This window comes from Phaethon aethereus, assembly GCF_964289735.1.
Source record: "Phaethon aethereus genome assembly, chromosome: 1".
In the NCBI taxonomy this organism is placed as follows: Eukaryota; Metazoa; Chordata; class Aves; order Phaethontiformes; family Phaethontidae; genus Phaethon; species Phaethon aethereus.
Window position 1 is genome coordinate 57,222,507 of NC_138575.1, and position 15,898 is coordinate 57,238,404.

Sequence of the window (15,898 nt, forward strand, 5' to 3'; positions counted from 1 at the left end):
TCCTTAAGTTACATTGATGTTCTTAAGTATTTACAGCAACTTGTCATTAAATCACAGTGTAGAACAGTGATTAAACAGTTCATGTGGTGAACAAATAATCCAAGCCTAGACCCAACAAGCATCCCAATTAAGGGCACAGATACTTAGTTAACCTGTCCTTTCTTGATATTTTACTGTCATGCTAGGTCAGCCAGGATATGCCAACACAGCTTTACATACAATAATAATAAAAAAGTAAAACAAAAATTGTGTCCAGATTTAAAAAAAAAAACAACTATGCCCAGTTCCAAGGCTGTCCTGAGAAGCAGAGAGCAGACTTAACTCTCTAGGAGATAAACCACTCAGTTTTAAGCACTTGCCCCATCCCAGTCCTCAAAAAAATCTGGCTTTTGAGTGCTGATCTGTGCTGCCTGTTTGATTCCTTCGCAAGCCTGGGAAGATGCGGGGCATCACCATGTCCTGCCAGGTCACCTTCCCCAGCAGAAGGGGCAGCCCAGAGGACCAGTAAGTCCAGCTAATAGCAAAAGACAAGACATTACAACATCCATATGGCCTGGCATGTAATACACAGTTTACCAAGGTGGAAGCCCCTTTATATATGCTTTCCCAAGTCACAGTTAAGGGCCCTCTCTCACTGTTTGTGGTGACACAAGGAAATCGGGCCCAGGTGACAGAAAAAAGGCTTGAAATCCTCCAGTACAAGCTCAGACTGAGAAAACAGTGAGCAAACAGGAGAGCACCTGAGGTCTATATTTTTAAGCTCACAATTTTGGGGTTCTACCTTCCGACAACTCTAACCCAGCTAGTGAATGTGGTTACAAGCCCTGGCAGCATGAGTGCTGTCAGACCCAGGTCACACCTCAGGCTTTAGGCTGCCCTGGCTTTCAACTAACAGGCCTGGTGAGATATCCATTGTATGGCTCCTAAACCTCTTCTCACCAGGGAGACATTGTACTGGGAGCTCATTTCAGTGCTACACTCCAATCTTCACACCTTATGGGAAAAGGAGGAGGGAAAACCCCACAAAATGATCCTGGAAATACGCCTTCTGATTTTAACTCCCTACCCTATTCCAGTGCTGGATGAAGATTTGCTTTGGAATAATAAATCCCTTGATTCCTCGGAGCCAAGTGAATTGCGGGAGAAACAGCTATGAGCTTCCGTAATAAGAAACTGGCTGAGTCTAACAGGGAAGGGAAATGCACTAGTCTCACTCCCTTGCCACCCTCACACACCCATGCCCCAGCAGTACAAACACATTTAAAGCCTCCATAAAGCTGTATAGGTAGGTGCCTGCCTGCCTACATACAACTGTGCAGGGCCTGGTATATCCCAGTGCAGCTGGAAATGAAGGCACAAGGAGGGCGCATCTGCCGAAGCCAAGTAGAGGCCATGGCATAAGCAGGAGGGAGCCATTTTCTCAGGTGGCTCACATATATCTCACACTCCACAGCATGGTCGTTGCAGCAAGAGAATTAGGGTCTTCCTAGCATGTTAAATTTATTTCAGATATATGCTTGGGAACACTGAGCTGCAGCTTGGTGCAACTTGTAGCACAAAGCCACGTCATGAGAAAATGAGACATTGCAAGGCAAGATAAACAAGACCTTTGTAAGAAGTTGGGTCTTGCTGAAAAATGTGTCTCTCTTTAATGGAAGCTGTGCATTTCCACTGACCCAGGACATGCACAGACAATCCCAGATAAAGATGGAGATAAAAGGGAGGGAGAAACCACTGCTTTCATAAAGTAGACAAGAAGTATGACAAGTACAAAAGAGCAGCCTAGAAGCCTCCATCATGGCACAGCAATGCATGATCCAAGGAGTAATCCAGCTTTAAAACAAAGTACTTGTTTTATTGCACAGATGATCATCACAGGGTGGATGTAGAGACCAGATTCCTGAATTCTCCTTCAAAATGGACACGAGAACAAGGGTGCCATAGGTAGCTGCTTTGAGTCACAGGTGGGGGCATTTACACTCAGCTTCACTGCTCCCCACCTGGTCATTTTGAGAAGTGGCATCTCTGATCTGGCTGCTTTGGGGCCCTTGTCTCCTACACCTAATGATTCCCACATCTCCTTTCTCCAGAAGGACAGTGATGAAGTCCTGTTGCCCGAGCACAATCCTGAAGGACATTCATATCAGTCTCATGTGCTGCTTTAATCACTGTCTTCCACCTTGTATAGGGCAGTTGAAGCTGCAGGGTGGCTCCTAGTGATTCCAGATGAGCACAAGTCAGCTCATCTCGTCTCACAGGTTGCAGAATGCCAGCTGGGCTGGGCAGTGTGTTTCAGTGGCAACACTTAGCAAGGACAGAGACTTGTCTTGCCCATGGGTTTGCATGACTCAGTGTAGACCACAGACTGGAAGCTGTTTGGGATACCAACTTAAAGAGAAAGTCTTGATCTTTGGCTGGACAGAGATGTAATCTCCACTGCAGCTGTGATCAAAGCAAATGAAATTCTACGCTTCAGCACAGTACTGATCTAGCACCACAGTGGGTGGCTAGTGCCTCTCCTACGACCTGTTGTCAGCTCCCCTTCCCCCAGAGGAACCTTTCAGATCTTGATCTTACAACAGAAAAGAAAATGTGCTGCTCTATGAACCAAACACGCTGCATGACTTGTGTAGGGACGGGCATCCTTTTCCTCCCCTACATCCGCCCACGTGCTTCTATAATGCCTTTCCAGGCAAGACATAGCACATGGTCCACAGTCCAGGAAAGGAAAAGCATGGGTTACAGTAGGTGGACTAAAAAAAACATGTCCAAAATATCTGCCCCAAGGATCTTCTTTAGAGAAACTTGAAGTTATTAATCTGCTGCCAGAACAGCAGAACATTTGCACAGGAAGAACACAGGATTCCCTGACCGCTGCTGTTGCTCTTGCTGCAATCTCAAGAAAGCAGAGGAGAGGCAAATGCCTGAAGGACCTTCAGCCTAGGGAGTTGGGGTTGCTACAATCAGGAAATGGGCCACAGGCTTCCAGTGCTGTGTTGCAGTCCCACCCCTGCCCTACAGCCCCTACCTGTGTGGCCTGTATCCCTGACAGTAGTGCAGAGGGCTGCGTCCTGGCTTATCAGGCCTCATTTTGGGATACAGTTTAGTGGGCATGGTGGTGCTGGGTCAATGGTTGGACTTAATCTTAGAGGGCTTTTCCAAGCTTAATGATTCTACAATTCCATGATTTCCCAGCCAAAATTTAACACCCAAGTCCTGCCTTCCAACCCTTGGAGATTCTTTCTATATCAGCCCAGGGATACTCCTACATCTGAGCCCCTGCTTCACCAACCCCAGAGTCCCATGCTACTGTGATTCTTCCTCCAAGGGCACACAGCCATACCTTCATTCTTTCCCCATTTTAAAAAGGCTACAGCAGTGGTGTGGGGCAACAAAGACAATGAAAAGCAAAAGTGAAGAAGGAAACAAACCAAAGTGAAGGACTCCCCGCTTTTATGGGTAGCCAGAGAAGTGGGGTTGGCAAAGAGTGTTCTTATAATGCCACTGTCACTGCCTTCCAATTCCTGCTATTGCCTTGGGGACTGCGGGGGCATGGGGAGAAGCAAAACACCCACTGACAGACCTCATGGTTGCATCCCACATTGCTCCGTGCTCTCAAGATAGGCCAGAACCTGCCACCACCCAGCACACCTGGGGAAAACAACACTCTGAGCCATGCCAACTTTACCAGGAGCTATGACGGGCTTCAAAGATGGCTATGGGAGATGGTGCCAACAGTAATTCCTCCACCCTCCCTAAATCCACCACACTCCCTACAACAGGGAGCGCAGACTGGAGCCATGGCTGATTGCCTATCGGCTGCTCACAGCACCGGTTACAGAACAGGTTTCCCTATCAAATATCCACCATGTGCAGGATCCCTGCTGGGGAGTTACACCAAGACCCTGTTCTAAGGGATTGCAACTAAGGCAACTCAAGCAAATCACCAGGCCCCCATTTTTCTAAATGAAGTGCCAGATCGAAGTCAGACAGGCAAATGCCAATGCACACAATGTGCCTGTTAAGGCTGACAGAGCAGCTCAGTGGCTTTTCAACTGCAATGCAGGCATAGAAGCTGCTGAAACCACTGCAGATGGAGCCTGTTGTGCTCTCACGCTTTCAGAGCTGGGCTAGGCTCTGTCTCAGGCTGGGATAGCACATGATCTGTTTTGACAAGCCGAGGGAGGAAATGGCTCCTTGTGCAAGCTGACAGTTACCCAAGCGTTGTGTTGTACCAAGGCAGCTGCTAAGAGGGTTTGTAAAAACAAACATTCCCCAGCCAGGGAAACATATGTCTGTTCTTCAAAGAAAAGCTCATTTTAAGGGTAGGAGGCTCATTTTAAGGGTAGGAGGCCTCTTCACACACTTAGGCAGAACCAGTCATTAGGAGCAGATGCTTCTGACCACTGCTGTCTTTCAATACAGGACCCGCGCCAGACTCTCCAGAGAGGCTGGGCCAGAGTCCTTGAGTTTGGCTGGAACTGGGAGGAGCACAATCAAGGACATGGGGTGTACAAAAAGACCATCATGGAAACAGGAGGTGGAGTTTCTTGCAGAGGAACTAAGTGTGTATCAAACACTAAAAGAAGCACTGGAAAAAGAAGCAGAAGCTGGAATCGCTGTCACTGTCACATCGTGTACCTCAGCCTTGTTGTGGTGCTGCCATGCTTGTAAGAGGCCACAAGCTCTGTGCTATGCGAGTAACTTGGGCTCTGTGAGGCTTTGTCTGGACTTGGCTTGGCTTGCCAGGCGCTGTGTTGTAGCTCATTTCACTGTTACAACAATTGTTTAATGACCAGGTGACTGTTACCAACATTGCTTTAGATTTTGTACAATTACGTGGTGTGACACTTGCTGTGTATATATTATTGTAACTAATAGACAGCAGGTACTAGGGAGAAGCCTGTGTAACTGCTGGGTCTAGAGCGCAGCTCCCAGAGGGCAGCTAACAGATGCAGGGGTTTGCAAAGTAGAATGCACAGAAGGGAGTCAGGGTCCCCATGCTCAGCAATGGGGGTGACATGCCACATGACATGGTCTCCTGCAGCCACTGGAACAGCTCTCCCTGTAAAATCAGAGCCTCCACACAGACTGTGCTCTCCTGGGGGAGAATACGGCTTTGCAAGTCTTGGGCTGCAGGCAACGTTTGGGGCTTCTCACTCTGACTGAGGCTGGGGCAGGACAGGATCTTCTTGGAGACCCTGCAGATTCAAGAGCCTGAACCCCGCATCTATCCTGAAGGCAGAGTCTGCTCATCGGGTTGGGAATCAGAGACTCCCATGATGATGAAAGCTGGAAGCTTGTGACTTGTGGCACCAGGAGGGCGTCTCCTGCTCCACCTGCACATATATAGGACAACAACAGAATCAGTTCAGCGCCCTCACAGCAGATGTGAGGCTGGAAGCTGTGTCCAGTGAAACATGTAAATTGCCTGAGCCTGGACCTGAGCAGAAGTGGTGGGTGCTAGTAGCAAGAGACTCCCTGCTACAGGGGACAGAGATTCCCATCTACCAACCTGCCTAAGGAGAGGTGCTGCTTGCCCAGGTCTCAGATCTGGGGTGTCATGGAAAGGCTGCCAAGGCTTGTCCAGCCCTCACACTGTTACCCCTCACGCTACTCTCCCATGTGAGCATCAATGATACTGCCAGGGGAGACCCAGAGCAGATTAATTGTGACTTCATGGGTCTGGATGCAATGGGCATAAGTATGGGGGCTGAGTGGTCTTCTGCTGGTGAGGGGAATGTACTTGAGGGGGAACAGATGCAGCCTGCAGGTCAACAGCTAGTTGTGCACCTAGTGTCAATAGGGATTTTATGACCATGGGACCCTCTTCAAGGATTGAGGACTGCTATGAAGAGATGGCAACCACCTGACCAAGGGGGCAAAACCGTCATTGCTAAGTGGACAAAGGCTGCCCAAATTGTGGAGAAAAGCTTTAAACTAGGGACAACAGGTGAGGGACATGAGAACTGACAATCAAGTGAGGAAGTGATGGACTAGCTTGGCAAGCAAAAGTTGCAGTATGATGTGGAGAGGAGAGCTCTTGATACATGGCAGACAGGAGCCCAACCCACATGTATGCATTAAAACAAGGATATGCTAGGGGGACAGCATCCTGGGGAAAGCTCTCATAACTTTTCTGAAAAATCAGCACATCTGGGTGCCTCTCTGAAGTTCCCTACTTTCAGCAATCCCAGCTCCTGGAGACCAGTGGGCATGTCTGAAGCAAGGGAGACACTCTCAGTGAAGTAGAATCAGCTTAGAGAACATTTAAACAAACTAAACATGCTCAAGTCTATAGGACTTGACGGTTCACACCGAAATGCTGAGGGAGCTGGTTGATGTCATTGCAAGGTCATTCTCTATTATCTTTGAAAGGTCATGGTGACTGGGGAAAGTTCCAGAGGAGTAGAACAATGAGAGTCCTGTCTCAAATAAGGAGAATCTGGGCACCTAGAGGCCAGTCAGCCTCACTTTAGTCCGTGGCAAGTTGACAGAGTAAATCTTCCCAGAAACCATTTCCAAACACACCAAGGACAAGAAGGTGAAAAGGAGTAGTCACCATGGATTTATGAAGGGGAAATCATGTCTAAGCGACCTGACAGCCTTTGCTAATGACTGTCTTGGTGAATGAGAAGACAGCAGTGAATGTTGTTTATCTGGAATTTACTTTAGGCTTTTGACACCATCTCTGACAACTTCCTCACAAACGTTAAGTATGGGCTAGACAACAAGGTGGATTGAAGGGTTGGGATCACTGGCACAAAGTCCAGTGGAGGCAAGTCACTAGTGACGTACCCCAAGGGTTGGTACTGAGGCCAATACTGTTTAACATCATCTTCATTAGTGACCTGAATGATGGAGCAGAGTACATCCTGAGGAAATTCACAAATGGTACAAAACTGGGAGGAGTGGCTGATATACCAAAGGGTTGTGCTGCCATCCAGAGGGACCTCAACAGGCCAAAGGAATGGACTGACAGGAACTTCATAAAGTTCAAGAAAAGGAAACGTAAAGTGTTGCACCTGGGATGAACAACCCCATGCACCAGCACATGCCGGAAGACAGCTTGGCAAAAAAGGGCCTGGGGGTCCTGGTGATAAGTTGAACAATACACCTACAACATGCCCTTGTGGCAAAGGCAGCCAAAAGCTTCAGCTGCATTAGGAAGAGTATTGCCAGCAGATGGAAGAAGGTCATCCTTGCTCTCAGCACTGGTGAGACACATCTGGAGTGCCATGACCAGATTTCTGCTCCCCCATACAAGAGACATGAACATAGTGGAGTGAGTCTAACAAACAACCAGGAAAATGATGAAGGGATTGGAGCATCTGTCATATGAAGAGAGGCTGAGAGAGCTCGAACTGTTCAGCCTGGAGAAGAGAAGGCTGCAGGGATCTTAGCCATGTGTGTAGATACCTGGTGGGGGGAGTACACCAGGGAAGCTGTGGCACCTCCATCCCGGAGATATTCATCTGGACATGGCCCCATGCAACCTGCTTTACATGACCCTGCTTTGAGCAGGGAGGTCGACTAGATGATCTCCAGAGGTGCCTGCCCACCTCAGCCATTCTGTGATTCTGTAGTAACAAGTGTCCCTACATAGAACAGAGTATTCTCTATGATGCTAGAATTTGGGGGGGGGGGGAAAAGCCATGCAGACACATACAGTCACAGGACAATACTGCAGGCCCATAAGCCCAGTGGCCAAGTCATCAGAGCAACTGGGATCTGGGTAAAACCAGTTTTAGGGCCAACAAAGAACAAGTATGCAGCATGTACAAAGCAGTCCAAAAACAGTAACTTTGTACATAATGTGGAACAATGAACCAGGGAAGTGCAAGGTGTATTTTTTTGGAAACAGATAACCCCAAGACTGAGGAAGAAACCATGATTACACTCCTCCCTGTGACTGTAAGCCCTCCACACCTGCAACTTCAGTCACTGACCCCAAGACTCAAAGGGGCATTGGAAGGGGTAGACATTAGAAAGTTCACATCACTGAACTGCATATTATTTGACTATAAGCATTAGCATTGTTGTAATTGGACAACAAATCTTTAACTGGACCACTAAAACGTTGGGTGCGAGTTCTTTTTGCTGGCCCAAGAAGTGAAACAACTTACTCTACCTTGGATGCAACTGATTGGCAAGCAGATGACATCCCACTTTTGTTGCCATCCTGAAGTTCTACCGCATCCCCAGTCAGCCATAGTATTTCCCCAACTAGTGGGCTCTGGTTCTCCAGTAGCATCAGGGAAAGCAGAGGCAGAGGGATGCAGAGGAAAGAAACCCCATGCACATTCAAGACCCTCGATCATCCATACCACTTCAATAAAATGTTTGAACTTGGTTCAGAGACAGCATCTACAAAGAGGGACAGAGCAGCTGTGCTGTCACATAAAATGCCTCATGGCATCTTCTAAGCAAGTCACTATGTTGGCATTCAAAGTTGGAAGATCTGTAGCTCTTTGAATCAAAGTTGCTCTGCAAGGTCTTGAGGCTTCTCCACTTCAGCATGGACCAGATGCTCCCATGCAGGCCAGGACAAATTCAAAACAGATTTTTTATGTGCTAACATAGCAAAGAGCTTTCATTCATGCCTCTAAGCTGGGATGCACGAAAGGCATACAAGAAGTCAGGAAGCTGGGTACACTTTACATTTTGCTAGCCAGTATGTGGTCAGAGGAATATTATTTACACTCCAGCCTGAGAAACCCCAAGGCTGAAAGTAAAACTAGGCTTTGCTTGGGTGGGGGGAAGGAAGGGGAAAGGTTGCCGTGATCGACACAGAGAATGCAGATCTGAACCATCCCAGGCTGCTGCCCTTGCCGTGGCATTCAGCATGTGGCTTCTTGTTTTCTGCTCTCCTTCAGAGCAGGTCAACAGTCCCTCCGAAAGCAGACGAGGCAATTGTGGGCTTGGTGCAGAGCTGGTCTGCACCATGCAGGGGTGATCGGTATGAAGATTACCCAAGGGAGAATACCAAAGCACAGCGCTGCTTTCCTTAAGCCTCCCAGGAACTTTCCACCATCGTGCTGAAGGTTTCTTGCTATCAAATATACCTCTTATACAAGATTCATTGTCCTACTTGTGTTTATACCCAAATATTAAGCATTTTACTCCCACTGTAACAGCCTTGAACATCTGTAAACATCGCAATACACCATTACTTTTGTTTGGCCCCTGGCTGAGGCTTGCTCCTATCTATCCAGGTTCACCCCCCCATCATCTTCCACCAGCTGTTTCCTGAGGGCAGCTTGCTCACACTGTTACTGGTCTGGGATTTGTGGATCACAACACACCTGGTGTTATGCAGATGTTGTGCTCTGGTCACATGTGGGTCTTCCAGGTGTGCAATGCCCTGGTACAAGTTACTCCCTATGTAGCCAGCACTGTATATACATACAGAGAATAAGGTTATATTTTGGGAAGCCCTCAATGGACCAGCTGCATACATAGTGCCCAGCCAGCACACAACATGTTCTTACACGATGCGATTTACTCCACGTGCACAGGCAGCACACAACTGGGTTTACTACACAGACACTCCACAGTTGAAGCAGTTCTGTTCAGGAAATCCCCAAAGTATGTATAATATACAGTAACCGACCCCATGTGACCTACATCTGGCAGACCACCAGATACAACACGGGCCAATGGGGCACCCACATGCTGTCTTGATGCAGTGTCACAGAATCACAGAATCATTAAGGTTGGAAAAGACCTCCAAGATCATCAAGTCCAACTATCAACCCAACACCACCATGCCCACTAAACCATATCCTGAAGTGCCATGTCTACACATTTTTTGAACACTTCCAGTAATTGGTGACTCCACCACCTCCCTGGGCAGCCTGTTCCAGTGCTTGACCACTGTTTCCATAAAGAAGTTTTTCCTAATATCCAGTCTAAACCTCCCCTGGAGCAACTTAAGGCCATTTCCTATTGCTAGTTACTTGGGAGAACAGACCAACACCCACCTCACCACAAGCCCCTTTCAGGTAGCTGTAGAGCGCGATGATGTCTCCCCTGAGCCTCCTCTTCTCCAGACTAAACAACCCCAGTTCCCTCATCTGCTCCTCATAAGACTTGTTCTCCAGACCCCTCTATATAGGACATGCACACAAGCTTACCTCATGCTCACACTTTGGTGCCAAAAGGTGTACAATATATTCCATGTGAAATAGGATCTTTTAATATCACATATCCAAACAATAGTTCTCATTTCAAAATGCAAAATAGGTCCTTTGACGATCAGCTGCTCCCAGGCTGCGTGCACAGGGTGGGGTACAGCCAAGTGGCACAACTGTTGAGGTCAGACCTCATTTCTTTGGTAAGATACAGGCCGGGAACAAACGCAAATGCAGAGTTGTACCAGAAGTGTCCATTTAGAAGACTAATTATTACTCCATGTCCCTCATTAGAGATTTGCACTTTAAAACAGTCATATACATTAAATAGCTCTCTGACATCTAAATAGCAAACATTTGAAGTAGCATATATTCTGCTACCCCCACCATTTTAAGAACAAGCAACACATGTGGGAGAGAAGGGAAACATTAAAAACAGGCTGTCTGTCTCACACAGTTTATTTAACAATAGGTAATAAGAAATCAATTTTTAACAGTCTATACAGTGATCGAAAGTTCATATTTATAAGTAATCAACTTTAATTGCATGATTTACAACATTTGAGGGTTTTTTGCTTTCTATTTTCAAGTTTTACAGAAAATGGAAGAGGGTAGGAAAGGGGCACGGGAGAGAGAAAGCAAGCATAAAGAAGAAACCCCAGGGACTTTTTCTCAGGTTAAAATCATCCCACTGGAATTGTTTCTTACCCTCTTTTTTATTTTTTTTTTTGTTAGATGTAAAAATAACGAAAAAAATTCTTTCAAGAAAACAGAAACCACAATATATATACTACATCCATTTGGCAGCTGCCCCTGTGTATTTGCAAAAATGTTGTCTTCTCTCTACATGTACAAATTATTTTAATACTTGAAGTTTTTTTTAAGCTCAGACTCTTGTATAGAAAATTCTTGGAGGACAAAAGTAGACTTCAAGAGGGGACTGAGTTATTTAATATTTTTACATTTTTCAAAGAATTGACATATTTCCAACCAAAGAGGAAAAGATTGGTATTTATTTTTTTATATATATATTTATATATGTAATGTATTTTTAAAGCAACATTAACCCCTTTTGTCCTCCATTTTTAGGAAAAGGTTCTCCTGTGGGGTTTTTTTTGTTATGTTTTTGTTGTGTTTTTTTTTTTGCAGTGACATGAAGAAAAACCAGAATAGGGAAAATGTTTACCATCTGCCTCAGTAAATAATAACTATCAATATTACATATTTTCATTAATTTAAAAAAAAAATAAAACCTATTGGAGGCATGAGTAGGGCATCCTTTGGTGAACAGCCAAAAGACCACCCACTTCCCCCGACCTCCTCAACGCACACAAGGAAAAAAAAAACCAAGAAAAAGGACTGGTTGTGATTCCAGTCATAACAAAAATATATTCTTTGTACTCTACTGTCCCTCAGGTTCATTGTTGGTTTGTTTTTAAAACCACAAACTACTGCTGCAGAGTTCAGATGTGTTCCAGGGAAAAATGTTGTTTTAGCTAAGAAAGATTCAAAAAAATTTGTCTTCAGTACAAAAAGTCTTGAGAAAATAAGTTTTTTTTTCTTTTTTTTTTCTTTTGCTCCCAAAATGCTACAATGTGTCTAGTGTATGTCTAGTGTACTCTGTGAAAGGTTTGAATTCAAGTCTGAGTTCTCAGAGCTGAGCCCCAGTTCCGTGGCGCTTGTACCATGGAGGCCTGCCATGCCTGGATTGCTAGCAAGCTGGGAAAGCATTGCACTCTGGTCCGGGCTGGCAAAGTGCCCTTGATCCATGGGGTTAGCCTGGGCAGCTACCAGTCCTGGATGCGGGGAGCTGGTCTGCGGGGAGACGTGGTGTGGAGAAGGCTGAGGTTGCATCCGAGGGGATGGGCTGGAATGGGGGGGCTGGGACTGGGGCCGCGGTGAGGGTACAGGCTGTGGAGAACGCACTTGATTGGTGAGCGATGAAGGGAGCTGCTGGCCCTGTAGGTGTGGGGACTGGGCCTGATTGGGGAGCATATGCTGTTGGGGGCTCATAGGATTGGGCTGAGCTGGGGACCCCATCTGCTGCTGAAGTAGCCTCTGCTGGAAAGCCTGCTGCAAACTGGCTCCTGTCTCTGCACTCATTGCCTGTGGAAGCTGGCTTATCTGTCCCATGCTTCCTTGCTGCATCTGCTGCATGTGATGCTGCATTCGCTGCTGCTGTTGCTGCTGCTGCTGTTGGGGATACCCGACGCCCTGGGGCTGCTGAAATTGGTTGTGGTTGGCCATCCCTGGCCCCAGTGCTGGTCCCGCTCCCTGCTGCTGCTGTTGCTGCTGGTGGCGCTGCTGCTCAATCATCTGGTGCCGTCTCATCAGGAGGTCTCGGAACTGGGGAGCCATCCCCGAGTGATTCATATTCATCTGCTGCGCCTGAGGATTCATCCCAGCCATGGCCTGCTGTGGCTGCTGCTGCGGCTGCTGCTGGGGCATGCTGGGCCTCTGCACTCCTGCTTGCATGGGGTTCATGTTCTGCATGGCTGGGTTGGGGTGCACCCCTCCTTGCTGCCCTTGCATGGCTTGCTGCGGCTGTAGCCCTGGCTGACCCTGGGGGATGCCAGGCTGACCTGTCATCCCCTGGGGGTTCTGAGATCCTGCATACTTGGCAGCTCGCTGCTTGATGAACGCAGCCAGCAGCTGAGGATTGGAGTGAAGGATGTTAAGCACCTGCTGCTGCTGCATGGGTGAGCTGGGAGACCTGAGAGTCCGCAGTAGGTTTTGTAAGGCTGCCTGGGGCAGAGGTGGTTGTTTGGGCTGAGCAGCACCAGGTACCTGACCCATCCCTGGCTGAGGTGCCATATTCATTGGCTGACCCGGCTGGGCTACTGACATCATGGATGGCCGCTGCATTCCTGGCTGCAGCTGAGCTTGGGGTAAGCCCCCCTGCACCCACGGCGGCTGCTGCTGGATTCCTGCCGGCCCCATTCCTTGATCTATATGACCACCGGGACCTCTGCCTAACTGTGGAGGGTTCATTCCCATAGGTGGCATCTGGGGCATCTGGTGCTGAATTGGCCTTTGGAAGATCTGAACCTGTGCCATCTGACGCTGGGTCTCCGCTGCCCGCTGGATCTGCATGGCCATTTCCACTGCTGCTGGAGGAGGACCCTGAACTGGTGGTTGAGGTGGCTGGGGTGGAGTTGGAGGAGTCACTTGGCCACCTGCCTTGCCCTGGGACACAGCGCTGGGGGGCTGAGTTCTTGGCATGGTGTAAGGTGGCATACTGTTGGGAGGTGCAGGTTGAGGCTGCGAGGCAGGCTGAGGTGGAGGCTGGGGTTGTGGGGTTTGTGGTGTTGGGGGCTGCTGGCCTGTTGGAGTTGTTGGGGTGGCTGGCGTGGGTGAAGGTAATCCTTGCTGCTGGCCTACCACACCGGTCCGCTGCATACTTGCCATCCTCCTTCGGAGCATCTGCGCCTGTTGCAGGCGGTGCTGAAGTTGTTGTTGACGGAGCTTGTGTTTAATGTTGAGGCAGAAGGGCACTGGGCACTTGTTCTCCTGGCAGTGCTTTGCATGGTAGCAGCAGAGAGCAATGAGTTGCTTGCAGATGGGGCACCCGCCATTGGTTTTGCGTTTGCAGCCTTTGGTGTGTTGGACAACCCGTTTCATCTTCTGACAGGATGGCAGTGAGCAGTTGGCGTTACGACACTGGCAGGCATGGACCAGAGACTGGATACAGCGCTGAATGCTCAGACGGCGGGAATCACCGGGGCTCTGAGTGGTTGCAGTCTGCTGGTTGTTGCTCTCGTCATCTAGACCAAGGCCTAGTTTTTCCATCTTGTGGTCATGGTTTTTAGTGTTATAGCAGGTGATGCACAGGTCATAATCCTGGAAAGACAACGAAGGAAAAAAGTTATCAGTGTTCCTGAAACTCTATACAATAAGTAAATATTGTCATGCCACTTCAACAAAGTACTCCCACTCTGTTCCAGGCAAACTGTTGCTCTACGGAAAATTCAATCTTTCACGCCATGTTGAGGTACTGGAGAAGGAATAAATTCAAATTATAACCAGGGAAAGTGTGTGGGTGTAAGGGTGTCTGAAATGTACACAAATATATATAGCTTGAAAAACAAGTTTGCTCTGAGCTAAGAAGTCACACATTATTCAGCTGGGCCAGAAAAATCTTTTTCTTTCCTGATAGGAAAGGAGAAGAAAAAGGCAAGGAACAAATAGCTGCCCAGCTGCTGCTGCTTCAAAAGAGGACAAGAGTGGCGGGAGAGCTACCAATTTTCAAAGAAGAAAGGAGAATGAAAGCTGCATTTTCAGTTTTCAGGCAAGTTAAATAGCAGAATGTGCTGACAGAAGAATAGAATAGCATTTACATTCCATGAAAGCAACAGCACACAAGTTTGGGCTCAATAATTGATCTTTAAGAAAAAGATACAAGTCCTCAGGATTCATTAATTCACAGGAAATTTAGATTTTTAGATTTTTTTTTTTCTGGTATATATGAGGAAAAGGGAACATCAAATTTTACTCAGAGCTTTTCAGAACTGAATCAGAGACAGTAATTTACTTCCAGCAGGCTAAAAAAAAAGTTACAAGCCAGATTCAAGGTTAGTCCAGCTTCTGGAGGTCATAGGATTGACCCAGACTGCTGGACTTGAACTTCAAAACACACTGATACTGCAAACACTTCTGAAGACAAAAATGCTGTTTGCAGCATTCTACAGAGAGACAACAGGGTAGTGGAACAGTCACCCAAGTACAGGAATCTGACTTCTAGCATAGCGAAACCTCTATGCCAGTAAACCAATGGAGAGCCCTATTTACAGAAACACTGCAGCACAACACTTCTGACTCTGGAAGAAGAAAGGACGTGTTGCTCTTCAGAAAAATCAGCTGATCCTGCCATTACAGCTCAAGCCATTGCTACAGTTCAACTGCTTAAGAAGCAGCAGCACCTTAAATGAACTACAGGAAATAAAATTCTACTTCAGTTCCCCACAGCTTGAAAGTAGAAGACAAAAATCACATTAAGTAGCAGATTAGCAAAATCCCTTCTTACAGAAAAGATTTCCTCTCCTTTCTTTCTGAATTGGCAGAGGATGAGCTGTACAGATCCTTTCCCATCAGTTAATACTGAGAAATTAGTTCAGGTAAAGAGCACTCTGGGCACAAAGATACAGGGACACAAGTAGGGAAAACTTCACGAAGCATACCTCACAGACAGTGCAGTGCCATCTGGTCTCCACATGATGCTTGCACTCATTGCAGGTGTAAACAAAGCGGTCTTGGCTCTGGGTATGCAGTTCCACCAGCATGCACATGGTTGACCACTGAGCCCTTCGTAGTGAGGAGAATTCCAGGTGCTTGTCTCTAGCAAGGGTTAGGAAAGCATCACGCCCATCCATCAGGTCACATGGAATGAGTGGGTCGGGCTCAACGATGGGGGGCAGGGAATTGGCTGCAGGGCCAGCAATGAGACGGATGACAAAAAAGACCTGAAAAGAAAAAGACTTAATATGCCAGCACTTATCAAGATGTTTTCGTTGCCAAACTTCATGATACAGAGTGTGCAATTCCAGGACCAACTAACACTTGAATTGACACTAACACCTGACTTACTGTCAGGGTGGTGTGCTTGTAAGGACTGGGAAATTTCAAACCTCTGGGTGCCCTGCACATTCACCTTCTTCAGAAGCATTAGGTAAGGAGCCCTGGACTGAACAGTAACAGTAAAACTGCTGTGACAATCTAGACTGTTAGGAAGCTCTGTACAACCACAGTTGTATTTATCCCCATTGCCC

General features: G+C 47.3%; 1 protein-coding gene across 2 annotated transcripts in view; it reads right to left on the reverse strand.

Annotated features, from left to right (window-relative positions):
* Positions 1-11,096: 11,096 nt before the first annotated feature.
* EP300 (EP300 lysine acetyltransferase) overlaps positions 11,097-15,898 on the reverse strand; it is a gene marked incomplete at its 5' end in the record, with an annotated part of 64,762 nt that continues 59,960 nt past the window's right edge. For both annotated transcript variants that reach the window (XM_082013878.1, XM_082013877.1), the window contains 2 exons: positions 11,097-13,973; positions 15,311-15,592. In XM_082013878.1, the coding sequence (XP_081870004.1) occupies positions 11,733-13,973; positions 15,311-15,592 (2,523 nt within the window). In that variant the 3' untranslated portion in view covers positions 11,097-11,732. The remainder of the gene's footprint in view (positions 13,974-15,310; positions 15,593-15,898) is intronic.